The 27,482-nt window shown below is 37.4% G+C and overlaps 1 protein-coding gene across 1 annotated transcript in view; it reads left to right on the top strand.

Moving 5' to 3' along the window:
- The window catches only part of LOC133518615 (solute carrier organic anion transporter family member 4A1), a 118,587-nt gene that overhangs the window by 61,068 nt on the left and 30,037 nt on the right, over positions 1–27,482 (top strand). The window contains exons 4-6 of the mRNA XM_061852287.1: positions 24,078–24,171; positions 24,633–24,837; positions 25,892–26,060. Coding sequence (XP_061708271.1) covers positions 24,078–24,171; positions 24,633–24,837; positions 25,892–26,060 — 468 coding nt within the window. The remainder of the gene's footprint in view (positions 1–24,077; positions 24,172–24,632; positions 24,838–25,891; positions 26,061–27,482) is intronic.

Genomic DNA, 27,482 nt, shown 5'->3' with positions numbered 1-27,482 from the left:
TAGCCCCAAACTAAGAGAAGCTTGTATTATGAGTGACGATAGAAATAATAATAATAATTGAGACTATATACGTCCCACTGCTGGGCACAGGCCTCCTCTCATGCGCGAGAGGGCTCGGGCTATAGTCCCCCTGTAGTCCCCACGTTAGCCCAATGCGGATTGGGGACTTCACGTACACCTTTGAATTTCCTCGCAGATGTATGCAGGTTTCCTCACGATGTTTTCCTTCACCGAAAAGCTAGTGGTAAATATCAAATGATGGTGACGATATGCATACGTGTATAGATAAAATAGATAAATACATACTTATATACATATATAGGAAAGAGCCATGACTCAGGAACAAATATGTTCACCACACAAAAAAAACTTTCAGGATAGCAGATATTTTTGGAACTTTATTTCATGCGCTATTATGATGCTGACTGTACCCGGGTCATATACAGGCAATACAATTATATCAGTTTCTATTTTTACTTTTATCTAATCACGTCTAAATCATCGTTAACTTAAAGCCCCCGGCCTATCAAACAATCCGCTAACTTCGTTAACATGCAAATGAGTTAATTACTTGTACAACGGACAAAACAATAGAGAAGCAGATGGAACAATAGCAGGCCTATTGAACAGATAACTAATATTGGAGTTTAGATGTTTAAGTACCTACCGATGGAATGAATAGTGTTTTGAGTTAAAACTTGGGTGAGCCTATAATAATCAGGCCGATACAACTCTCAGCGCGACCTCGCTTTTATACCTACGCGTCGCGCACCGTAGAAGGTGCAAAAGCCAGTAGGCTGTCACACGCGCTCACGGACGCCACAAAAATTGGTTTGCTTTGTAAAACCATTGAGTTATTTATGTCTAATTTATCTTAGAAATGCAACGGACAAAACAATACAAAAGCAGGGGTTGAACAATAACAGGCATATTGCACACTTGAACAGTTTCTTATTGGAGGTTAAAGAATCTGTTGTAGTCTACTGATGGAATGAATTGTGCTTTTTAAGTCGCTAAAGCTAAGATATCATTTTGCAGAACATGTGATTATTCTCGTACCTACATACTGCGGAGATGAGGAAGCTGAGATGGGCTGGAGGAGTAACGCTGTTGGATTATATTAAAAGCGTTATCGTTAGAGGTAGTTTCAAACTACGACCAATCGAAGACAAACCCACCGAAAAACTACTCCGATGGTATAGCCACGTCATGAGGCGCCCACCCGACCACATGTCGAGAAAGTGCTAGAGATAAGTGAGAAGCCTAAGGGTCGCGGGAGGCCCAAGATAACATGGATAAGTCTTTAAAAAGAAACTTGAAGAAGAAAGAATACCATCAGAGATGACCCAGGATAGACGCTCCTGGCGACGCCGTATAAGGAGAGCCAAACGCAAGTAAATGGGATAAGGCTAGAAAGAAAAAGAAGATTTATACGGCTACGCTGCGCTGTCCTGCTTTCCCGTAGCGTAGGTACCTACGCTGTGACATGTACATGTCGCTGCAACATTTGGTGCAATGCAACACATGCGAAGAAAGGGTAAAAACTCTTCTTAAATTCTATTTACCTCGTTAATAGCTAAAGTTAGGCTTTTAAAACAGGGACTGCATAACCGAAAAATAACGGTACCTTTATATAACGGTATGACGTCATATCGGTTTTATCCGAACCATTTAGGTAGCCGAGTAAATTTATTTCGCTACCAAAAAATAACGGTAAGTACTGTTATTTTTTCGGGTGCCTTAACAGCTTTCATAAAGGTACCCTTTCAGCTTAGGCGTCGTTGCCAAGCCGCCCGCGCCTTGCGCCAACTTGGTTCCTATTGGATGAAGCTTTCTATGTAAGTGTAAGCCCGTAAGCCCTTTTGATTTTATTTAATACTATCAGTTTGGCTACAATAACGGAACAAAATACCGGTTCCGTTATTTTAAAACGGTTGCGATACCTTTATATCGGAGCCGCGCGGCCTGACCGGTATACTGTATCGGTATTGTAATTTTATACCGTTACCATACCGTTATACCGTAACCGAAATCAGTATCTGCTTTAAAATTTCCTCAGCTGTTAATGCATCAGGAGCATACCTTAGTAACAATTTTTATTTTTATTTTGCTACATGCAAATACAACTCAACGAAAGAGCAAAGTGCTTACACACGTTTGAATTTAGAAAATGAGCCCCATTAATCAAAGCCTTGCTAACGAGATTGCGTTTCGGATCTCGAGTGTTGCTAACTCGATTGCTGCTTTGCCTGTACCCCTAGTGTAAATATTTTCGACAGCGAAACGTTACGTACGCGTTTGCGTTAAGTGTCATTTTGTATGAGATTTCTGACTTTCCAAAACGTCCCGCTTGGCGCGCTGTTCAAAAACCCATACAAAATGAGACTTAACGCAAACGCGTATGTCACGTTTCGCTATCGACAAAATTTACACTAGAGGCACTGTACTCAGTCTGCTGGTTTGTAAAAAAAGTAATACTCTTGAAAAAGTAATTCGCTTCGACGACCGGTTTGGCCTAGTGGGTAGTGACCCTGCCTACGAAGCTGATGGTCCCGGGTTCAAATCCTGGTAAGGGCATTTATTCGTGTGATGAGCATAGATATTTGTTCCTGAGTCATGGATGTTTTCTATGTATTTAAGTATTTATAAATATTTATATATTATATATATCGTTGTCTAAGTATCCTCAACACAAGCCTTATTGAGCTTACTGTGGGACTTAGCCAAAAAAAATACAATACACAGATTTTTTTATTTTTATATTTCATTGACTACAGAGGGTGTGGTGGCCGTATGGATAAGGCGTCCGACTTTCAATCCGGAGGTCGTGGGTTCAAATCCTGGCTCCTACCAATGAGATTTTCGGAACTTAAGTAGGAAATATCATTTTTTAGCACTAGCTTTTCGGTGAAGTAAAACGTGAGGAGACCTGCATACATCTTCGAAGAAATTCAAAGGTGTATGTAAAGTCCCTAATCCGCATTGGGCTAGCGTGGGGACTATAGATATAAGCCCTCTTGCACGTGAGAGGAAGCCTGTGCCCAGGAGCAGTTATATATAGAGACGCTTTTTACATTTGATCATTGCATATAAACAAAGGTTTAAATTTTCACCTGAAAACCAACGTTTATCATTTAAAGTTTTCCCAGTTTATACACCGTGGGCCAATTTAACCCGACAAATTTCAAACTTTTCAAAGGTGTATTCTTGACCGCATTTAGAGACTAAAATGTCATACAATGTTTTCTGAAATCGGTCTTGTTTTAGAGATAATGACAATTTCTGTGAAAATTTGTTTCTTTTATAACTTAGTCAAAAACGCCTTTTTAGCTGTGACGCTGCCACTATGTGACTTGGTTTAGACATACCTACTGACAGATATTAAAGTTTTAAAGTAAACTCGCAATTTTCGTCTGTAAATAATTAAAAACTTTACTTATTCTTTGTAATGATTTTTTTTCACCAAGGTGTAAAAATAAATAACGTGTCGTGTGCAGAAAATGCAAAAGGATTTTTTTTTTCGGCAAAAAAAATTTTTTTTTGGCGAATTTGGCCAAAACTCATGTAACATTTTTTGCTCCTTATGACCTCAGGAATGTGTGGTTAAAATCTGCCGTTTAATTGGCCCACGGTATATATGTATTTAATACATAGACTAAGGAAAGTTTTAAAAGCAAATTTTTATTTTGGCCTGTTGCATTTTTAACTAAAATTCTTACGAGGTTTTAATTTTTTTTTACAAATAGCTGCTGGAATATTGTAAAAGCTGCTACAGTATATATAATGACACATTATGGCGTCTATAGAAGGTTATTTTGGCAGGAACATTTGAACACCTGATCTAAAGCACCATCCTTGAGCACAAACTCCTGCTTACCCGCCTGAAGGCCTACTGCGAATACCGATTTTCGCAAATTGATGGTATCTTTCTCAGTCACTTTATAGTATTTTATGCATCAGTTGTATAAGAAGGGTCAAAAAAGGCGAGTGGCGTGAGTTACAATATGAGCCGGAGCCGAAGGCGTAGGCGAACATTGTAAAGGAATACGCCACGAGAATTTTTTGACCTACTTATACAACGTTGCATACAATATTTTTCCTACGAGTCAACAAAAATAAATCTTAATTTAGGTAAACAAATTACAGCAAAAGTATATAGCCAAGACGCGCGAGCATACCTTGTTACGCGCCCGGCCCGCCCCGGGCCGCGGCCGGCCGGTCGGCGACACCTCCTCGTAACTCATGAGGCCCTGGTACTTGCTACTTGCTAAATTAATTTTTTGGACAGTTTTTTCTCAATTTTGGCCACCGTAGCCTACGGAGACTAACAAGCAACGCTAAGCGGTCTTCGTAGTCTATGGGTGTTGCTATATTACGGGTGTCACATGCGTGTTTCTGACTTATGAAGTAATTATTTTTCCTATGCAACCAAATGAATATTTTGTACGTTGGCAGCAATGCACTTAGTTTAAAACTGTATTCGTTTTGGTTTTGTTAGGTTGGTAGCCATTAATCGCAGTAACATTATAGCTTATAAAAGCACAAGAGCTTTTATGAGGAATAGACAATATAGACTTTTCTTGAAATCTTTTATGTATGTTCTTATATTCGTATTAATGAATGCATAAATCACAGACAACAGTAGAGGAGTAGGAAAATTATAAAATGTGATGCCCGCCATTTGCGATCGTCGGTGTTCGCGGTAGGCCCTCTGATATCGACGCACCGACACTGTAGGGCTAAGATGGTCGGCTCTTTATCATTTGTCACCATGCCTGTCACGTTCTAACAAGTACGTAATCGCGAAAGTGACAAGTGATAAAAATGGAACCATGTTGCCACCCGTTGGTACAGCCGCCATCAGATATAGCGGAGCGGCTAAGGTGGACAAAATAATCTGAACATGTACTTTAACGTCTCAATAATACTATAGGCTTTTTTCAGATATTTGTGATCACTACGGCCGCTCCGAAATATCTGGCGACTGTACTGCGATTAAAAATCAAACAAGGGATTAAAAATGTTAACCAACCATCCGCCCAAACCACCGAACATGCACAATCGGTTAAGCTACAAAACTCAGTAAATCTCATCCGTGTTATTTTCAAACCGATAAACATTCTCCATAACACGCTCTCCGTTCCCGTAACGGTACAACTCCAGTTTTACAAGCATTCTATTTTCAATCTTAAAGCTAAGAGCGACGTTTGCTTTTCGAATGACGATACGTTGTTATATTTTTCCAAACATAACTTTTAAAAAGTCACCAGTACGATCTACGCATTGTTAGAATTTAAACTTACAGCAGAAGGTTTATGGTTGCTTTTCGTTTGGCGTTTATAACGTGAAACCTTGCTGTATTTTTCCAATCATAATTTTTAAAAGGTCATATCCACCATTCTGCTATTGTTGAAAATTGGACTTAGTTCAAAGGGCTGAATGTTTGTTTTCGTGTGTTGGTTGTAGGAGGCTGCAAGTGACACTTTAAAATGGAGTAATCAGCTATCGGGGGGTGCAGTGGAGTGGAACATAGCTTATTTTGTTTCTACTCTATTATTAAGGATTTTTAATAGGAATAAGCTGATTGAGCGCTAGAAAAACAAACATGTTTTCAATAAATTTATTTATAATTATACTTAAATATTTAGATATTATCAAGTCATGAAAGTGTGTCTGAACTCCACTGTGTACAGTTTCTATTTCTAAATAAAAATAAGGGCAATCTATCAACCGACCTCTATTTAATTATTAAACTTATTGTTTAAATAATGTGCCTATCTCACTAACACACTCTGTTCATTGTCATAGAATGATTAATTGATGTTAAAAAATTAAAAATAATTTATTATTTTATGACCATTACATTAAAACCATAATTGGGTATTAGACACATATTGAATATTGTAACAAAATTTAACTAAATGGATAGAAAATAAGCCATACATCATAAAAAAGTGTGATTTAAAAAGACACATTGAGATTATAAAAAAAAATACAAGGCTCCCAAAGTTTAATTTTGTTTTTTTTTCAACTTTCATAAAGAAAATCGTACCATTCGATTCGTTACATTTTATTGAAAAATAAGTTGTATGACATTTATATACATAACCGCAATATTTCATGGTCAAAATGGCAATTTCCTTGATCTTCCATACATTTAGGACAGACTTATATAATGTGACGTCACATCATATTATCTTTGCGTTGCTTAAATGCCATGAATCCTATATATACATTTGATCCTCAGGAAAATCAAGATCGATTGACATTATTTATAAAAAACTGTCAAGTACTAGCCAATTTAAATAAATTCAATCTCCAGCAGGAAGTACTTGATATCAATATGATAGAATATTTGAGTTCTCATACATATTAGTTTTCTAAATTCAATTCTAAGCAGTATGGAAGGTAGAGGCGAGGAAACAGAAACTCAGAAACTCCTTAGGCAGAATGGTTGCAAAAGTGTCCAGCTGTCAGCTATAAATAATAGTTCCAAAACTCTCCAGTACAGCGGCGTAGCGTATGGGTTTGCCGCCCGGGGCCGATCAGAAATTTGCCGCCCCAATTTACGACCAACATCAGTTAGACAAGTCATAAGTTCAGTCACAAAGATTTTTACTGATAAAAAAGTTATAGGTACAGTTTGGTATAATTCTATGTAATATTCGGAGGAAATGGTATTAAATTTATTATTTTACTTTATTAGGTACACTAAACAGATATCGTACAATATCATCATATCATCAAAAACATACAATTGCATATGATGGCTTAAAAATAAGCACGAGATTCAAAACAAGTGTACAAGTAAGCGCAAATTTATAAAAAATCATGAAAAAAATACGCGACCTCTTTAAGGTGATTTTGATCCCTATTTATTTATTTTTCTGTTTTACATGGTTGAATCGTACATAAAACAAATGTTGGGTCTTTTATCTTTCATTAGATACTTAAATCATCTGTATTGGACTGCCAAAATTGCAACTGTACATGTTTTACCAAACTTACTCGTTGAATGGCAGTCAAAAATAAGCATGTTACTAAAAAGTACCCTAAGTATGAAGGGTATTAGCTGAAGTATAGACTTGTCGAAGAACTAAATGCTGGCGATAAAATAGGTTCATATAAATAAACAATTGTACCTATTTTATTTATGTGACACTGATTTTTACTCCCTTTTGTAAAGTATATTTTTTCACAATCCAGCCGCATATTCGCATCTAACGACAATCCCAAAGTAAGCAAGTAGTAAATAAAGTCGCGATCTAAATTTTAAAACAATTATAATACGTTTTGATCATATAAAATAAGCTTTCAAATCATGGCTAACTTTTTTTTATCAAATACTTTGTATTACATTTTATCAGTCAAAACCTTTGTGACATAACTTATAACCTGACTGGACAAAGTTGGGTAAAAGTGGTAAAATACAACAATATGTTCAAAAACCAAAACTTGACTACTGAAAATCTGACTCATAAAAGCAAGAAAAAAGAAAAAAATCTCATCTGAAGTAATCACAGAGAAAATATTGTATATTTACATCTTTTAAATAAAGAAATACAATGTAACATAATTTACTAATTTTTGAATACACTCTGGGAACGAGTAACCCGACAGATTTTAACCACGTATTCTTCGTATCATTCCTGACGTCATAAGGAGCAAAAACAATTTGACTTTTGATCAAATTCGACAAAAATGTGTGTGTTTTCTGCACACGACACGTTATTTATTTTTACATCTTGGTAAAATAAACATTACAGCGAATAAGTCATAGTTATTTGTTTTACAAGGGGGCAACGTTGTTGTTTAACCGTTCGTGCTAATATTGATACCCGAGCAAGCGAAAGATTCAAAAATTAAAGTTCGAGCAGTGAAATCGTGCCCGTTGCGAGGGTTTCAAGGCACGAGGGTTAAACAGACTTTGCCTCCGAGTAAACACAACATTTTTCACCTGAAAATACTAACTATGAAATGATATACCAAAAAAATCAAATTCAAATGAACGTAATAATACATTTATCATTGGAAATCATCATTTAAAAGTAAATTCGACAAGTTAACATTAGGTAACAACTCACAATTTGCATCTGATTACTTTGCCTCACATGCATGTGGATAAAATTCAACTTTCTCATTCGTTTTTGAACAATCAAGAGAGCCTTTACCCGTTGGTGTGGTGAAAAGTTTTTTTTTTATTATTTACAGACAACTTTTAAGGTAAATGATTATTTCAGATGAGAATGTTTTCTTGTTTCATACGTTTTAGAGCGCAATTTTCAGTAGTCTGCTTTTATATTTGAACGTTTTTATATTTAATTAATTTTGGGGTTATAATTTCATAATCAATTATTTAAAATCGTTTTACATTATTTTTGTGCCAGGGTGCCTTCAGCACAGCAGCGCACGCAAAGCGCCCAATGTGCAATGGTTTTACATGAGAGCGCAAAAGGCGCCCGTTATTCGTTATCGCCCGTAGCGCGGCAACATACGTCAGGCTATGCCAGACTCTTTTAATATGAGGGCACCGAAGCCACCGGCATTTAATCGCGCGTATCCCACCACGTTCATTGGGCTACACCCGACTATTTTTGCGAATGATGGCGCCCTGCATTAGATTGCGCGCAGAGGGCACCGTGTTCAATTTGGCGTGATGTCATATAGGGTTATAGGTTATGCCTATAACCAGGAGGCCTACCGCAAAAAGCGAAATTCGCAAATTGCGGGTATCTTTCTCTTTTACTCTCACTAAGACGTAATTAGAGTGACAGAGAAAAATGCCCGCAATTGACGAACTTCGATTTTCGCGGTTGTAGCCCAGCGAACAATCGTGTATGCGGCGGTGTAAGCACTCCGGAAGCGATTGACCGCCCCGGCACAGCCGCCCCGCGCCGTGCGGTCCCGCGGTGCATTGGTTCGTTTCGTGGCACGATTTGAAAATATTGATTTCTTAATTTTATATTTTTTTTAATACCGTATTTTGCCGCCCCCTCTCATGTGCCGCCCGGGGCCATGGCCCCCCTAGCCCCCCCCACGCTACGCCTCTGCTCCAGTAGCGCTAGAGTAGCTAAGAACCTAGGCGCTATTGACGGACTGAAGTGCGCTGTCTATGATTTGATTTTTTTCTCAAGTATTCTAGGTATTGTAACGCCACCTATTTATGGTTTTTTGTCGGACACTTTTTGGTATATGGAGATTTTGTTCCTTGCCTCTACCTTCCATACTAAGCAGGAAATACTTGATGTCAATATGACGTTTCGAATTCGAAGAAAAGTCCGCCCCTCACTAGATCACATATAATTTTATTTCTTTCCAACTTGATACTTCACACCACTCTCACATTCTATACCTGAACCCCTAGTGTAAATTTATTCGATAGCATGACGTGACGTACGCATTTGCGTTAAGTTTTTGTTTTGTTTTGTTTGCGAAACTCAAAATTCCGTACAAAATGAGACGTGGGAGGCAAACGATACTGTACCCCTAGTGTAACTTTGATCGACATCATAACGTGACGAACGCGTTTGCGTTAAGTCTCATTTTGTATAGGATTTTGAGGTTCCAAAACGTCCCGCTTGGCGCGCTCTTTCGAAATCCAATACAAAATGAGACTAAACGCAAACGCGTACGTCACGTTTGGAAATCGAATTTATTTACACTAGGGGTACTGATCAAATCCAGATTTGACGAACAAAAGTTTGAACAAAAGTATAAATATAAATTCAGAGTTATTGAGATAAAAGGCAAAGACCCGCGCAACGGCTACATCTTCCGTCGCAAATTTCGCGCGGCGCGCCATATCTTTTATTTTCTTCTTATTTCCTGGCTTCACGCCCCCTGTTAAACGTTGCTATTAGTAATAAGATGCAATATCCCCTAAAACGGGACAAATCTAATTACTCCATATTGCTACTTGCTTTTACACTTGGGTACCCACTACCCACGCCTTAGAGGTACTTGTCAATCTGATTCCGATATCTCTTGTCTTATCAAACAGCCGTTCAAAATACGACCTTAAAGCTAGGACATAAAGTTGGTTTTTAATAAGCGTTCATGCGAGATATGACATATCTAAAATTACCGGTCGTTATATTCGATTTGGATAGTTTAGGAAAGCTCGCATCTTATTCTATAGCGCTGTTCCAATTTAAACCTTAAAGAAGGATATTAAAGTTCAAGTTTCCTTGAATGTATAGTTGAGTTAGGTAATTTTAGGCTGGCTATCGATAATTGTACTAAGGGGTACTTACACTTGGTAGCAAATTAAACGATACTGAGAATTAACTTGGCTATTGAGCCGACGGAATGATGCGGTAAGTGCCCTTAAAAGTGATACATGGGTACTGCTATCTGATTATTGCTTCCTACATATCAACGACATTTAATTTTAGTAAACATAGAAAATTATGAACAAATACAAAATGATACGTAATAAATCAACCACCAAATTTTAGATGATACGTAATAACAATAAATCAACCACCAAATTTAAGACAGACAGACAGACGGACATGGCGAAACTATAAGGGTTCCCAGTTGACTACGGAACCCTAAAAAAGTGGCTGTGACATAACTGGACAGACAGACGGACATGAGTGACATGACGAATTTATAAGGGTTCCGTTTTTTGCCATTTGGCTACGGAACCCTAACTATAAAATTTTTGCGGTAGTCCCCTCTTGTAATACTGTCTCTAAAATCTTGAAATAATAACATGAAACTTTGTAGAGATGCCACGAATGATTTTGGCCGAATACAAATATTCGGCCCCCGTCTCGGCCGAAGTTTTTAGTCACATTGAAAACTGTTCGACAACAAAGCACAACGTTTGCTAAGATTTAATTTTTGTTGCTCAGAACTAGTGAATGTAGTTAGAGTTTAGAGTGAATCAAATCGAAATGGAACCCATGATAGAAATTAAATTATTTGTAATCGACCAATGCTCAAACAAAGGTCTTCGTATTTAACAACTTTCTAAGAATACATTTAAAATATTAAATATAGTGGTTTGCGGTTATATTCATTATTGTGTATTTTTTTTATTTTAGGTAGGTGTAACAGATCTTCGGTATAGTATAGGCCGAATAGTGGGTTACATTCGGCCGAATACCGAATATTCGGCAAAGTGGCCGAATACGCCGAATACCGAAAAGTTGCCGAATATTCGTGGCATCTCTAAAACTTTGTCAACTTTGGCGTTGTGAAAACTTGAAAATTAGTTTGTAAATATGTGTCCGTAATAGACGCAACAGCTACAGAGCAACTTTTATTAACTTTCAGTGTACTTGAATATTTAAAAACATCGCAGTAAAGGACGGTGTAACTTACTTCTTGTGGAAACTTGTTAGATAATCCGGTTCAATGTACGCTGTATCTACAGGGTATTATGAAGTATCGGGCTCAATTGTATTTGTAAATATGTATTATAGGCAATCTTCGCTGTAGAAATTAAATGCATGAAATATAATACCTACCTACTAAGTTAGTACTTAAGTTTGTAAGTGTTACTAATAAAATGGGTCTTGGTAATGAAACTAAATGAATTTTATTGAACCAGAAATAATTTGGTACCCTATTAAGCTCGAAAAATAAACTAAGCACCACAAAAAACTTCTAAAAGTACACAAGTTCTATATAGCTGTTTTAGTCACGATTGCACTGCAAATTGTATTTAAACACCGAATAGTTGTAATATGGCAATTAGCCACTTTTAGTATTTAGCAGTAACACACTGGTTTACTGCGACATAAACGCATATTGCTTGTGTCAGCGCAACCTAACATGTATATATAGGCTTTTACAGAATATAGGTTCTTATACTATCACACATAAGGTGTTTCACTACATACTCCTCGTCCCTGCTCAAAACAAGACCGCTTGTTATTCGATAGTGAAAGACCACCAAATATTAGCGAGCAAATTAATGCGCTATTTCTACCCAAATTAATCCCTATGATTGCCATAAAATGTACGCATATATCACCAAAAAAATAGAACTGCTATTAGAAAAGTGGGTTAGATTAGAACTGCGATCCTTACAGAACCGAACTGCTGCAGCTGCTATCAGAAAAGTGGGCTAGGTTAGAACTGCGATCCTAACAGAACCGAACTGCTGCAGCTGCTATCAGAAAAGTTGGTTAGGTTAGGTTAGAACTGCGATCCTTACAGAACCGAACGGCTGCAGCTGCTATCAGAAAAGTGGGTTAGGTTAGCTTAGAACTGGGATCCTTACAGAACCGAACTGGTGCAGTTGCTATCAGAAAAGTGGGTTAGGTTAGCTTAGAACTGGGATCCTTACAGAACCGAACTGCTGCAGCTGCTATCAGAAAAGTGGGTTAGGTTAGAACTGCGATCTTTACAGAACCGAACTGCTGCAGCTGCTATCAGAAAAGTGGGCTAGGTTAGAACTGCGATCCTAACAGAACCGAACTGCTGCACCTGCTATCAGAAAAGTGGGTTAGGTTAGGTAAGAACTGCGACCCTTACAAAAACGAAATGCTACTAGAAAACTGGGCTAGGTTCAGTTAGAACTGCGATCCTCACATAACCGAACTGCTATCAGAAAAGTGGGTTAATTAATTTAAAAGCTCCAACAGAACATTTTTTACAATAGTATAGGGTCAAACTGTAGGAGTTTATTTACTACGTTTAGGTAAATACTGATTTACCTAGCGTCTTACTTTAATAGGATAACGAGATGTTAACATCAATATTATTTTATAAAAAATTGAAATGCAGCTTTCTGGGCAATTCGTCAATCCCGTCCTGTATAATTTCCTTTTATAAAAATATTTAGGAAGTTAAAAGTTAGTATCAATGAACGGGATTTGGACAGTAGCTAGGCGACGCCTCGTTATTTGTTATTTAATTCCTGTTGGAGTTAGGTTTGTTAAACTTCCACGGGTCGCCGATGTTCGTTTATATTCCTTTTGTTATAAATAGGTAAAAAATATTAAGGGAGAAACTTTTCGATGTTGATATTTTGTGACGTAAATATGTCGTCTGTTGCATAAATAAATGTTTGTTCCCAATAAATACGAAAATCAACTTTAAATCTTTTGACTGTACAATCGATCAACTTAATTTCTGACCCACAGTGAAACCTTATCAAATTTAGGTCATCGTCATTACATTTATTCTAAAAGTAAAATTGTTATGAAACTTTCAGTGAAAACGTTCTATAGTGGCTCACAAATCAGTTGGTTCGATTGTACAGTCAAGTCTGAAAATATCAATACGAAAATAGTGCCACAAATGTATACACGACCTTATTTCCCATATATTAAGGTAGGGAATACATATTTTTGCCACTTTTTCCGTATCGATATTTTCAGAACCCAAGAATGTATGGCCGTAAGCCCTAAGGTGCACAGAAAGGCTGCCCAGAAAACGAAAAAAACACCGTTATTAATATAAATAACGAGGAAAGTCCCGTTATCCCCTAGAATCCAAACTAATGGGGTATTAGTGGACAAATTTGCCCCTCGTGCAGTAAAGGATCTAATAAATATGTTTCGTAATAGTGTATCTTTTGTGTTAAAATCTTAGCTTGCTGTGATGTCAAGCAAGCAAGTTTTCTATGTAAAACTTCTACTGTGTTGTGTATAATTTAATTTAAATTGTGGGGACATTAAACTAATTTTACTTTTTTTTTTATACTACGTCGGTGGCAAACAAGCATACGGCCCGCCTGATGGTAAGCAGTCTCCGTAGCCTATGTACGCCTGCAACTCCAGAGGAGTTACATGCGCGTTGCCGACCGTAACCCCGCCCCCCCCTCGTTGAGCGGCTTACGGCTTAACTCACGTATTTTTAGCCTAGGTCTCCTTTTTCAAGCACTAAGAGTGCGAGTGCGTTCAAGATGGCCGCGCTTCGCGTACTGCTGCACGCCGCGCTGAGAGAACCACTTGGGGGAAATCTAAAAGTCCGGTTAAAGAGCGGTTGGGTGAAGGAGAAAGAGAGTTCTCGGAGAAGTCAAGATGCTTAAAAATATCTGAACACGCACTCTAAGCTCTAGCGCCTTCACAATAGAGACGTCTTCAGATATTTGTGAGCACCTTGGCCGCTTCGATATATCTGATGGCGACTGTACAATAAAGTGTTTTACTACTACTACAATGACTAGTAAAAATCTGAATTATATCCTACTCCTTTTTAGCCTTATAGGTTGTCCCGTTCTCTCCCCGGAATTCCAAGTCAGGGTGACAGAGCGCGATAGATTAATCACTGGTTATTGCGTTTAGTAAATCATTGCTCTTATTAATTTCGGTGTCTTATGGGTGCCGGGGGTACACAGGGCCTTATTTAATAATACGTATGTATTTATTTTAATATTCTGGGCGAGATACCTAACAAAAGGAATTTAAGACCAAATTAGTGGAAATCTTCTAAAACTATTGCTATTGAAAGGCATTTTTTTTTTAATTAAAATTAAATTAGGTATAAGTGTATAATTGTTTTTACAGTACATATGGTGCTGTTGTACCGCACTAGTGCGATAACTTAGCACATTATGTAACTATGTAGTAAATTTAAAGAGCCATATGTACTGTAAAACATTGTACGATACATGTGCATATAGGTAATTCGCAACTCGTGTCGATTTAAAACACTCCCTTCGGTCGTGTTTTAATTTATTGCCACTCGTTGTGAATATCCTATTTTCGCACTTGTATCGTAATGTACTATAATCTTACACAGGTTAGTATTGAAGTATTTTAAACACGACAAGGTACTAAGTACTACCTTAAGTACTTTTAGTTAAACATATACCAATTTATCTTATCTTATCTTATCGGTTTACATAAAACTTAGTTGTCAGGCATGAGTATGAAACATAAATTTTCAAAATAAAGTACACACATTGTATTCATGGGGACTAAACTTTTCGGAAGCTCTCAGCTACTCAAACAAGAATATACCTAACCCACCTGGCAGCAGATACATTTTATTAACACTACTGCCTCGCTTGGGGACTATAAATCTCACTCCCGTGGGCACGGTGCAGTAGGGAGGTGTAAAAATTTCCTTTTAAAATCCAGAGAAATATTATTAGTATCAAACTGGTATACACGGGGAACTGGGAGAGTGTTTTTCTTAGGATTGTATTGTTTCCGTACACCGCCTTTTTGAAACGCCTACTTTTCCGCTTTGTATATCATACAAAACTTGTTTTTGCTCTATTTCGTTTTTTTTTATAAGCTGGAGCTATATAAACTAATTAAAGGCATAATGTACCTCATGTCATTGTATGTGCAAAGTTTCATTACAATCCAATACGTAGTTTTAAAATGAGGACGAAACTCCGTTTGTATTGGAAGGTGAAATTCGGGCGAGCTTGCCGGGAACTCTTAAAACGACATTCAGTACCCCTAGTGTAAATTTTATCGACATCATAACGTGACGAACGCGTTTGCGTTAAGTCTCATTTTGTATAGGATTTTGAGTTTCCAAAACGTCCCGCTTGGCGCGCTCTTTCTAAATCCAATACAAAATGAGACTAAACGCAAACGCGTACGTCACGTTTCAAAATCGAATTTATTTACACTAGGGGTACTGAAGTAACATGAAATTTGACGTAAATATGAAGTAACATAATATTTTCATGCCAAGTTTTATGGAAATTTAGCGTATTCTTTTAATATGGAGCGTCACTTCGATTGTATGGAAGCCGCGGCTTTTTGGTGGTAAGGCTCGGGAAAGGTTTTAAAAATAGCGACATATACATAAGAGCATATATTTGTGTGATGAACACTGATATATGTTTCTGAGTCATGGGTGTTTTCTATGTATTTAAGTATTTATAATTATATATATCGTTGCCTAGGTACCTACAACACAAGCCTTATTGCGCTTACTGTGGGACTTAGTCAATTTGTGTAATAATATTCTATAATATTTATTTATTTATTTATACCGGTTTATTTCGATTTTACAACGAACTTTCATAATAACGCGATAGTTTTAAGAACTTTATTGTTACCTAAATAAACCGGTTTATTCGATGAGCGACGAGGCGGCCGGCCGGCCTGGCGGTGTGCCGCGTAAACAAAGATACCGACATAGGAAGAAACCGGTTTTTATAGTTCTAAACCGGTTAATCTGACAAGAACTTTATGGAAATGTTCTCCTTAAAACCGGTTTAAAAATAACGATTTTACGAACGAAACCGAAATTAAAAGGTTTTGCGCCAAGTACATGATAACGGTTTGGAAATTTACCTGGTTTCCGAACTTTGTTTGACGGCGAGTTAGTGTTAAATTAAAAAAAAAAAAAAAAAAAATTATTTATTCATCAAGACTAATTTACAGATAACATTTAGTACCTCTTTTTAAGTAAATCATTACCTGTTTTAAGAGGTACTGCTCTTTTCTTAATTATAATAAAAACTCTTAATTATAATAAAATCTAATGAAAAGATAAATTATTACAAAAATATTATAACATGTCGAGTAATGGTTATTTTTTTGTAGATAACATCTGTCATCTACTACTTTACCCCGTACGTAAACACAACCAACAAATATTTTACACTGGTTTAAAATATTCAACGTCCGTCGGGGCAAAACTAGCCCAATATGCCCCCAGTGTGCCCCTAGCGCCCGTGACTCAGCATGCGGTTGGGGCATAACTGGAATTTGTGATCCGCTTTGCCCCAGTCGCAAATTGATATTGTTCGCGATGAATAGCCTGCTCGGAATAAATAAACATGCGATCTCAGCGTTGGATATTGATGCTACTTTGTTTATTATTATTTTTTATTTAAACTTTATTGCACAATAAAAATAAGTATAAATGGCGGACTTAATACCTTAAGGCATTCTCTACCGTCAACCATAGGGCAAAACAGAAATTCTCAAAAATGTGGGTTTGTGGGTGTGGGTGGGTGCAGTGAGAAAAATAATTCATAAGAAATGACAAGTATAAAAGTAATTTTAAAATACTATTTACAATTTTGGACATTAATAACATTATTTACAATGTTACACAAATTATATTAGGTAATACATATATGTTATGTTATAGACATATTGTTATGTAAATACCAATATATATATACATAAATATAACATATAATATCAATATACATACATATTATAAAAACTATGCATATGCGCGGAGGAGGACTAACTTACTTGTGCTGCACTCGGCAGGTTCTTGTGAAGCATACGTTTGAAAACAAACTTGCTAGGGGCTTGTCTAATTGTCAGGGGAAGTACATTCCAGAGACGGATATCTTGAACAGTAAAGGAAGACGAGATATAACCACTATGGTGAGGAAGTACTGCAAGTTTAAGGGACCGGGAGGAACGAAGTTCACAACCCGGACGGGGGGTAAAGAAGTTAAAAGACCTAAGGTAATTAGGAATTTGTTTCTGGGGCGGTGCAGTCTTATGATATAATAATATACATAGTCACCTAGTTAAATAAATAAATAAATATTATAGGATAGTATTACACAAATTGACTAAGTCCCACAGTAAGCTCAATAAGGCTTGTGTTGTAGGTACCTAGACAACGATATATATAATATATAATGATAAATACTTAAACACATAGAAAACACCCATGACTCAGGAACAAATATCCATGCTCATCACACGAATAAATGCCCTTACCAGGATTTGGACCCGGGACCATCAACTTCGTAGGCAGGGTCACCACCCACTAGGCCAAACCGGTCGTCAAACCGGTCGTTAAATGCATAGTTTGAAATTGACGAAATTTTTACGAGTATATAAGTATATTAGGTATTTGTAAAATAGACTATTTTACCTTCTGATCGAAGTAAGTCCTGGGAAGTCATCATAGAAATAAATGTCCTGGTAAGGGCATTTATTTGTGTGATGACGATATTTGTTCCTGAGTCTTGGGTGTTTTCTTTGTATTTAAGTATTTATATATTGTATATTGTTGTTTAACCCACAACACAAGCCTTATTGAGCTCACTGTGGGACTTAGTCAGTGTAATACTGAGTGGAGACCATTTCAGCCTCACATCCTTATCTGTTCTGTACCCCTAGTGTAAATATTTTCGACAGCGAAACGTGACGTACGCGTTTGCGTTAAGTGTCATTTTGTATGAGATTTTTGACTTTCCAAAACGTCCCGCTTGGCGCGCTGTTCAAAAACCCATACAAAATGAGACTAAACGCAAACGCGTACGTCACGTTTCAAAATCGAATTTATTTACACTAGGGGTACTGTACTATTCAACTTCCACTGTTTCTTTTCTTAATTCTTGTTGTTGTTAATGTATTATCTTCTTTGTAATAATTGATGTGTTGTCTGAATAAATATAATTCTATTCTATTCTATTCTAATAATGTCCTATAATTTTTTTTTTTAATTTATTAAGAAAAATATTTATTTGGTTATATAATATAACACAACAAAAACATGTGAAAAAGAGTGTTAAAAATAATAGCAGAAAAATATGAAAATTCTTTCTTGTATATTTGCGTTGACTTCTACCCGTGAAACAATTTAATAGAGGTATCTAAAGCAAGCCGCTCTTGCCTGTGAATATTGACTCAATTTATAGCTATTTGATTTGCTATATTGTCCCCGTTACTTATATTTATTCTTTCATCGAATGAGCTCATAATTCCACAACCTCATTTCAAGCAATTTCATATTCATATTCGGTCACGTTTTTTGTCCTATTATGCGTTGCCACGATCTTGTATACGGATGAAGATCCCTCCTGTATATTATCATATCGTCGACAAATAACGTTCAATTTATTCAAATTAGACTTATTTTCGTATTCTAATGCAATTTTCATTTTTATGTCCATTCAATTACTTGGAGTTTGGAGTACAATTGTTTTTATTTGTGATACAATTGGGTGGATATTACGTTTGTTGTTCTTAAATATTACTTATTTAAAAAAATATGTACTGACTTTCTTTACATAATGGATGTATACAGAGGTAATAACTAGCTTAAATTTAAAATAGGCCCTTGAGGGATTCTACCAAGGATGCTGGCGGCATTTCCTCGTTGTATCGCAATACCGATATATTGCGCGAGGAAGCCGTCAGCTCTTCGGTCATCAGTTACGTCAACCAGACGCTTCGCGATTTCTGCAAAAAATTGTGCGCGCTGGGACCTCATGAACTAACTTATTTTTAGTTCATATATCTATTATACATTAGGGTAACGTTGGTGACGTGATCAGACATGAAAAGTGGAAAACATAAAGGGATCCAAATGAAACCCAAAAGTATATAATTTTTAAATTACATTACTTTGGTATCTATGAAACCTTACGTTGAAAGTAACTAAGTAAAATAAAACGTAATAATATGCACTCGTAGATATAAATCTACCTAAATACGTTTTTACCATAATTATTTCTATTGACGACCGGTTTGGCCTAGTGGGTAGTGACTAGGGAATGCAAAAACCGGAGGTTTTTCAAAACCGGTTTATTCTTCGGTTTTACAAAAAAAAAACCGAAACCGGTTTTTTAGAATCAACAATTCTTAAATTCATCGCCATGGAATAAAGAAAAGATTGGTTCACATGTAAAAACGAATGCTAGTGTAGTATATACACGATTTATCAGGAAATTAAAGACAGAAAATCTGACTTTTTTATTGTATTGTATGGGAATTGTCAAATGACTTAATGTTATTTGTAACTAGGAATAGGAACAAACCAATTTTATTAAATTATTTTTTTGGTTCGTTGTTTAGACATTGTCATTTGTCATTTTTTCTTAAATATATGACAATATCAATTTATAATTTAATGTTATTTGTCTTAAATCAAATGGCCCAATCAGAAATCTTGCTCTAAGTTTTTCGCTGTCTTCTAGTATATTAGAAACCGAATGTGTTAGCTTAAACTGGGCAAACACAGGTAGTCAAGTAATTCCATTCTTTAGGGTTTGAACTACCTTTTCCTATTAGTGCGAAAGAGACAAAAAAGGTTGTCGGTAAGTCGTTATCACCGAACCAACAAAAGACTCTAATGCTGCCATTAATATAATTGATTACGTGGAATTTTTCTACAGCGCATCGCATAATAAAATTATAAATAAGACCTTTTATACCCATTTTTATTAAAAAGTACTACTATAAAATTCGTACACCAGCACGGATGTCCTGCCACTGCCAATACTTTAAATTATTTAAATCTTTCGTATTTTTGTATTTTGTACCGTAAAAATTCATTTAGCGTTACAAATGATCAAACTAACACAACACCACATTATTTGATTTGATGTCGATTCAACCGGTTTAGGACCGATTTATACACTTATAATGAATAAAACATGCAACTTAGTTAAATAAATAAAAAACCGAATAAAACCGAAACCGGTTTTTTTTCAATTCTAAAAACCCGGTTTTGGGTTTCTGTAAAAAAACCGGTTTTAACCGGTTTTTTCGGTTTCAGTTAAAACCGGTTTGCATTCCCTAGTAGTGACCCTGCCTACGAAGCTGATGGTCCCGGGTTCAAATCCTGGCAAGGGCATGTATTTGTGTGATGAGCATGGATATTTGTTCCTGAGTCATGGGTGTTTTCTATGTATTTAAGTATTTATAAAATATTTATATATTATATATATCGTTATCTAAGTACCCTCAACTGCCTTATTGAGCTCACTGTGGGACTTAGTCAATTTGTGTAATAATGTCCTATAATATTTATTTATTCATTTATTTCTGCCATTTTTGACAAACATTACATAGATTAAGATCTTCAGATAGGTAATTATTTTGTTTACATGAATTATTTTTGGACTTATTTATGTTTTTATAATGTTCAATGTACCGTAGCAAACATCCGGTTATCTGGTCGTGTAACAAAGAGATGGCATTGAGTGATTTGGTATAATTTGTTCATCAATAACTTCCGATTCAAGAATTGGCGTAGGCACTAGTTTTTACGAAAGCGACTACCATCTGACCTTCCAACCCAGAGGGTAAACTAGGCCTTATTGGGATTAGTCCGGTTTCCTCACGATGTTTTCCTGCACCGAAAAGTATCAAATGATATTTCGTACGTGAGTTCCGAAAAACTCATTGGTACGAGCCGGGGAATTAACATATTTCTTCATTTATTTATGTCAATCGTTTTGTGGTAATATAATTTTATTTACCTAGCTAAATTTTACCCGAAATACCATCCTGGAAACTGACGTATTCTCATAATTAACTCAAACCCGTTTAAAACTGCGATATTTCTATCAACTATTATGAAAGTGCATTTTGCATTAAACATTTCCACCCAGACTATCAAATTACCAATTTCGTATGAAATTTTTCTGAAAATGACGGATGTATTTTAGTAGCCCGATAAGGTATTCTGATTTTTCAATTTGTAAAGGTTTTGATTTTTTCCTGATATGATCTTGACACGACTCCCAGTTCATTTTACGCGCATCAATTAGTGCGAGCGATCGTCAAAACCTTACCGGATAAGTGCGAGTCGGACTCGCCCACCGAGGTTTCCGTACTTTTTAGTATTTGTTGTTATAGCGGCAACAGAAATAAATCATCTGTGAAAATTTAAACTGTGTATCACGGTTCATGAGATACAGCCTGGTGACAGACGGACGGACGGACAGCGGAGTCTTAGTAATAGGGTTCCATTTTACCCTTTGGGTATGGAAGCCTAAAAATCAGAATATCGAATCTATTCAATACAGGCACATACACTGACCACAATAGTACATTACGATACAAGTGCGAAAAATAGGAAATTCGAAACGAGTGGCGATAAATTAAAACACGACCGAAATCGACACGAGTTGCGAATTACCTATTCGCACATGTATCGTACAACGTTTTACAGTACATATGGCCCTTTAAATGTTCGACACAGTAACGTAATATGCTAATTTTCGCACTAGTGCGGTAAAGTAGCACCATATGTACTGTAAAATGATATTTGAATCATGTTATGTATATATGTGACAACTTTTTATTGTACAAAACACATAAACACAAATATGGTACGATATATGTAGGTACAGTCAGCATCAATAGTAGCGGATGAAACAACGCGCCAAAAGTATCTGACATCTCAGATAACTTTTCCAAATATAGATACATTTCTAAAATCCACGTTCCAAAGTATATCTTTTACAGTCTCAGTTGTTCTATATTAAAGACATCACTTTTTGTTAAGCTGTTATAGAATGGTAGATACTTATGAAGCGTTATTTGATCCGCTACTTTTGATGCTGACTGTACAAAGACGAACTTTTCCCTTTAAGAGGCAACCAGGCTAAATTCGCTGTTTTTACAAGCTTTTATTTAACTTGGCCTGTTAGTATGTATGGGACAAATCTTGCAAGTTAAATTTGACCCACTTCCCGGTTTCCGTTGATGCTGAAAATTTGCATACATATGTAAGTCGGGTGACAATGCAATATTATGGTACCATTAAGCTGATCTGATGATGGAGACAGGAGGTAGCCATAGGATAAAACAACGCAACCTAATTGTGTTTGGAGTTTTTAGAATTATCTTGATGAGTATTAGTTGCCTGTGAAAAAAAAAGAACAGTCACCTAAAAAAAAAAAAAGATAAAAGCTATATATGTATGAAAAATTAATTTTTTGCCAAAAACTTATTACGTCGCTACAGTATGCTTGAACGTATAAACAATAAAGTTATGTACACAATATTTTAGCTTGGTAATTGTTCTGTAAATATGTTTAATGAATAAAAGTTTATTCACAAGAACATATAGTACATTAGATATTATAGAACATATAGAACGTATTGATATGTTCGGCCTTGTGCATGTGAAAATTATTCGTACTCCGACTTCTTGGCACAACTTTGTCCATCTAACGCGCACCTATATGTGCGAGTGAGATGCCAAATATCTCAACTCTCCAGTTCGTTTTGCGCGCACTAATCAGCGGCGAGCGATCGTCAAGGTAGTATCAAAACAAAATAAAAATTTAAGCAAATTTTAAAATCCGAATCGGCTTTCGCTCCTGTCTGTGATTTGAAACTTTAATAACTGCAAAAGCCGGGCTATTTTTAACCCGTGTTCGGATGTCGGAAGTAATCGCCGGATTGATGGATAAAACAAGTGATTTTTGAAATCACATTACCTATTAGTGTATTTGTTATGTAGAGGAAATGCTTCGTAGATGCAAAACGAATTGTATTTATAAATGTTGTTATGTATTTTTCATGTCACTATATGATGTTACTATAATGTTTTACTGACTTGTAGAAGAGCCCTTGAGGCCTACTTGCAGAATAAATTTTTGAATTTTGAATTTTGAATGATTTGACGACTTAACGCTATGAGCGTAGCTTAGCAGTTAATAAGTTAAAATTTTCATAAAAATACGCGCCAACGCGCTAGTAGCGAACGTAGTGTTGTTTGGCGTAGTATTCGAACTTGAAGAAGCTCAATTTCTTAATTATTTTATTGGATTTGTAACGTCCTTGAGAGTTGCTCACACTGATTCGTGCATGCGAAATGCAGTGAAGGTCGCCGCGTTAGATGCGCGCCAATTACCAAGACGATCGTCAAGTCGTGTCAAAACCAGTTCAGATTCATAACAGATTATTAAAATATAATCGGTCTCCTGTTTTGCTGTTGTGGATGAGATGCGCTGAGAGTAAATAACATATTTTATCTCTCACTACTTGTCTTTCTTTATACTTCGTCGATGGCAAACAAGCATACGACCCGCTTGATGGTAAGCAGTCTCCGTAGCCTATGTACGCCTGTAACTGAAGCTCTTGAGCTGGCGCAACCTTACTCACCGACAGGAACACAACACTATGAGTAGGATCTAGTATTATTAGGCTGCGGTTTTCTGTAAGGTGGAGGTACCTCCCCAGTTGGGCTCTGCTCTAGATCTGGAATAACATCCGCTGTGCTCTGCCCTATCACAAAATATACCCGGGTCCAGGCTCTCCAATTTCTGCAATAAAAAGAATCAGTGAAATCTATTATCTTATCTTTCACAAAAGACTTCTATCAATCCCGACTATGACCAACCACTGCAGAAATCCGACGTACCTAAAACCAAACAGATTTAAGCGCCATGTTTTTGTTATTCTAATTTGAACCTTCTGTTGTTGCAGGTATGGTGGTGAATGGGTTTGTGAACGTGGTGATCACGACGATTGAGAAGAGGTTCGGGCTCAGGTCTATGCAGACGGGAGTTATCGCTGGAGGGTAAGGTTTATAAAAATATTATAACGTTTGATGAATATAGGTAAAAACACAGCTGAAGCCCAACTTGCTGTAGTTTTATGTACGTTTACAAAAAAAACGCATTATATTTATTTTGTGTAATAAAAGGACAAAGTTAGCTTTTAAGCATCTCTTTAAGTCTTTGAGTATTGTGTGGGACGCAACTTTTGACCTTAGTAGTAGAAAGTATTCAGAACGTCTAAGAAGGAAAAAATCTCCCTAATTATGGCCCCGGCCCTACTACTATGTATACCGTACTTATATCCATAATTCCATACCCGTAACTATACGCATACCCATACCATTTCCCATATCCATACCGATAAACATATTCCACCATATCCATCCCGTACCCTATCCTACCATACCTATACCGATACCAATCAGTCCAAGTCCAACAGTCTAATTGTATGCCATTTGCCTATTCTAACGATTTTTTCTAGGTACGACATGGCATCATTCATCTGCCTAGCCCCAGTCACCTACTTAGGCGGGCGGCAGGGCGCCTCCAAACCTCGCTGGCTGGGCTGGGGCGCCCTCATCATGGGCGCTGGCTCGCTCATGTTCGCTCTACCTCACTTCCTGGTGCCACCCTACAGGGCCGCCCACAGGGAGCAACTGGACGTCTGCCATGGAAACAGTACCGTGGTTGGTATCTGGTCTTTTTGGCTGTTCATCTGCCTAGCCCCAGTTACCCACTTAGGCGGGGCGGCAGGGCGCCTCCAAACTTCGCTGGCTGGGCTGGGGCGCCGTCATTATGGTTGCTAGCTCGCTCATGTTCGCCCTACTACACTTCCTGGTGCCGCCCTACAGGGCCACCCACAGGGAGCAATTGGACGTTTACCATGGAAATAGTACCGTGGTGAGTATTTGGTCTCTTTGTCTGTTTATCTGCCTAGTCCCCCTCAACTTCCTGGGCGGGCGGCATGGTGCCTCCAAAATCCGCTGGCTGGGCTGGGGCGCCCTCATCATGGACGCTGGCTCGCTCATGTTCGCCCTACCACACTTCCTGGTGCCACCCACAGTGAGCAATTGGACGTTTTCCATGGAAATAGTATCTGGTCTCTATTTCTATTTATCTGCCTAGCCCCCGTCACCTACCTGGGTGGGCAGCAGGGCGCCTCTAAGCCCTGTGGCTATTCTGGGGCGCCCTGGTTAACGATTATGGTATTAATGATTGTTATTTTGGCTAGAATCCCTTGTCCTATCTGCGCATCTTCGGGCATCATTGTTTTTTTAACTTTCTAACATAACGGCTGCCCGCGTAACCAACATGCCAATTATTAACTCTCCGTTACATAGCGTAGTCGTTTCTCTCTATCACTCTTCCATATTAGTGCGACAGTGACAGTTCTGTTTCGTTCGCTACGCAGCGTTAACGATTGGCATGTTAGGTACGTGGATTATTAAATCATATCCATTACAAATTTACTACATGAATAGACCTCCCAAACAGGCTACACAATGGAAGCTTAGGCATTACACCTTTGTTTCGCTATAATGTTGGTTTAATACGATTTTCTGTTTTTATATGTATAGAATGTAAATGTAAAGCCTTGATCCTTGATACTAGAATTATGTATTGAACATTCAGTTCGATCTCAAATGAAACCGACCCCATTCTAAAACACAAGGTAACCCTAATGAACACAATGGGTTTCCATAAAAAGAATCATTTCTCAAGTCGTCTTTTGTTTCACAGTCGTCCTACCTCTGCGAGGATTCAGGGCCAGCTGAAGGCGGGTCCTGGGCGGTGGCCATCTTCGTTCTGGCCCAACTGCTGCATGGTGCTGGAGCCACGCCGCTGTTCACTCTGGGAGTTACTTACATTGATGAGAACGTTTCGAAGAAGATGTCATCAGTGTATCTTGGTGAGTGATATTTGTTGAGTCGTCCATCTTTGACAGGCGTCTTATCTTTGCGAGGATTCCGGGCCAGCTGAAGGCACCCTAGGCGGTGGCTATCTACGTTCTGGCCCAACTGCTCCATGGTGCTGGAGCCACACCGCTGTTCACTCTAAGAGACACTTACATTGATGAGAATGTTTCGAAAAAGTTGTCGTCGGTGTATCTTGATGAGTGAAGAATGCCACTAATGTAAAGTTCTGTACTTTCAAAGGGTTTTTTAAATTATGTGAACATAGTTATGTGCTATGCTCTAACATCTAAAGCCTTGAAAATAAAACATACACAAATGTATTTTTTCAACTTGGTTTACTTCAAATATGGATGGTGACTGTTTACAACTTCAAAAATGGCGAGATTGCATGGTTTGCACAGAGATCAAAACTAGGTACGTAGCTAATCAACAGTTACTTCATCCGACCCCGCCTTTTTCGTTGTTTTTTTCCTACAATCAAACAGTGAGTGCACTGACAAATACTTACTTTTACTTGCTAAATCTTACATAACAGTATTTGACCGTCTCCATCGCATACATTTAACCCATATTAAAAGCTCAAAGCATTATGCTAAAGACGTCCCATAACCATACCATAACCATAACCGTCCATAACGCACGCACTGCGCGCAGTGAACACAGGAACGCACTCAGATCTATGTTAGGGTGATAAGTGGTACGGAGTACGTTTGTGGCATGAGTAAACTTTAAATGGGTGTTTATATTAATTTTGTGAAGGGTGCTTGGGTGACGTTAGACATTATTTTTATTTAATGGAAAATGTATAAGTAGAAGCTCGTTTTATTTTAAGAGGGAATCGCCGTGCGATTCTAGCGAAATAACGGTACTTTTTCAATGAAAATCCATTTCGGGAGGAAACGGTTTCCACTAACTAAATCTTAACAAATAACTTTGATTTTGATGTCGATCGCTTCAGCATAATATATTCTAGGTTTATAGGTTCCTTTGGGAGGCGTGCGCGGAGCCGAAGCCAAAACGTAGATGCCCTTTTGACACTAATTAAATGTAATGGGTACACCAGGCGGATGCTGCCCTTGCCCGTGTCATGGGACGCACGCAGTGGCAGTACCCGCCAGGGTGTAAGGACTATTTGAGAAATGATGTAGGTATATTATTAAGGGCAAGTTTCACCACGCACAATCAACAAACTGATCAATCTTAAATACGCCGGCAGCAATTGTTATCCCATTCCGGATCGGAAAAGGCCCTTTTTCTTTACTGTTAGTAGGGATCAAAGTTGCACTTTTCTGTTTTAGCATATTTTTTTACATAGTTACTATTTTATTGCCTAAAATAATGTTTTGGAACATAATAATTTCCTCACAAATGATGGGAAAAGCAGTATTTAATCATTATTTCCACTTCGGGCGTAC

This window comes from Cydia pomonella, chromosome 6 (genome assembly GCF_033807575.1).
Source record: "Cydia pomonella isolate Wapato2018A chromosome 6, ilCydPomo1, whole genome shotgun sequence".
NCBI classification, from domain to species: domain Eukaryota; kingdom Metazoa; phylum Arthropoda; class Insecta; order Lepidoptera; family Tortricidae; genus Cydia; species Cydia pomonella.
Note: the sequence above shows the minus strand (reverse complement) of the source record. Positions and strands in the feature narration are given on the sequence as shown.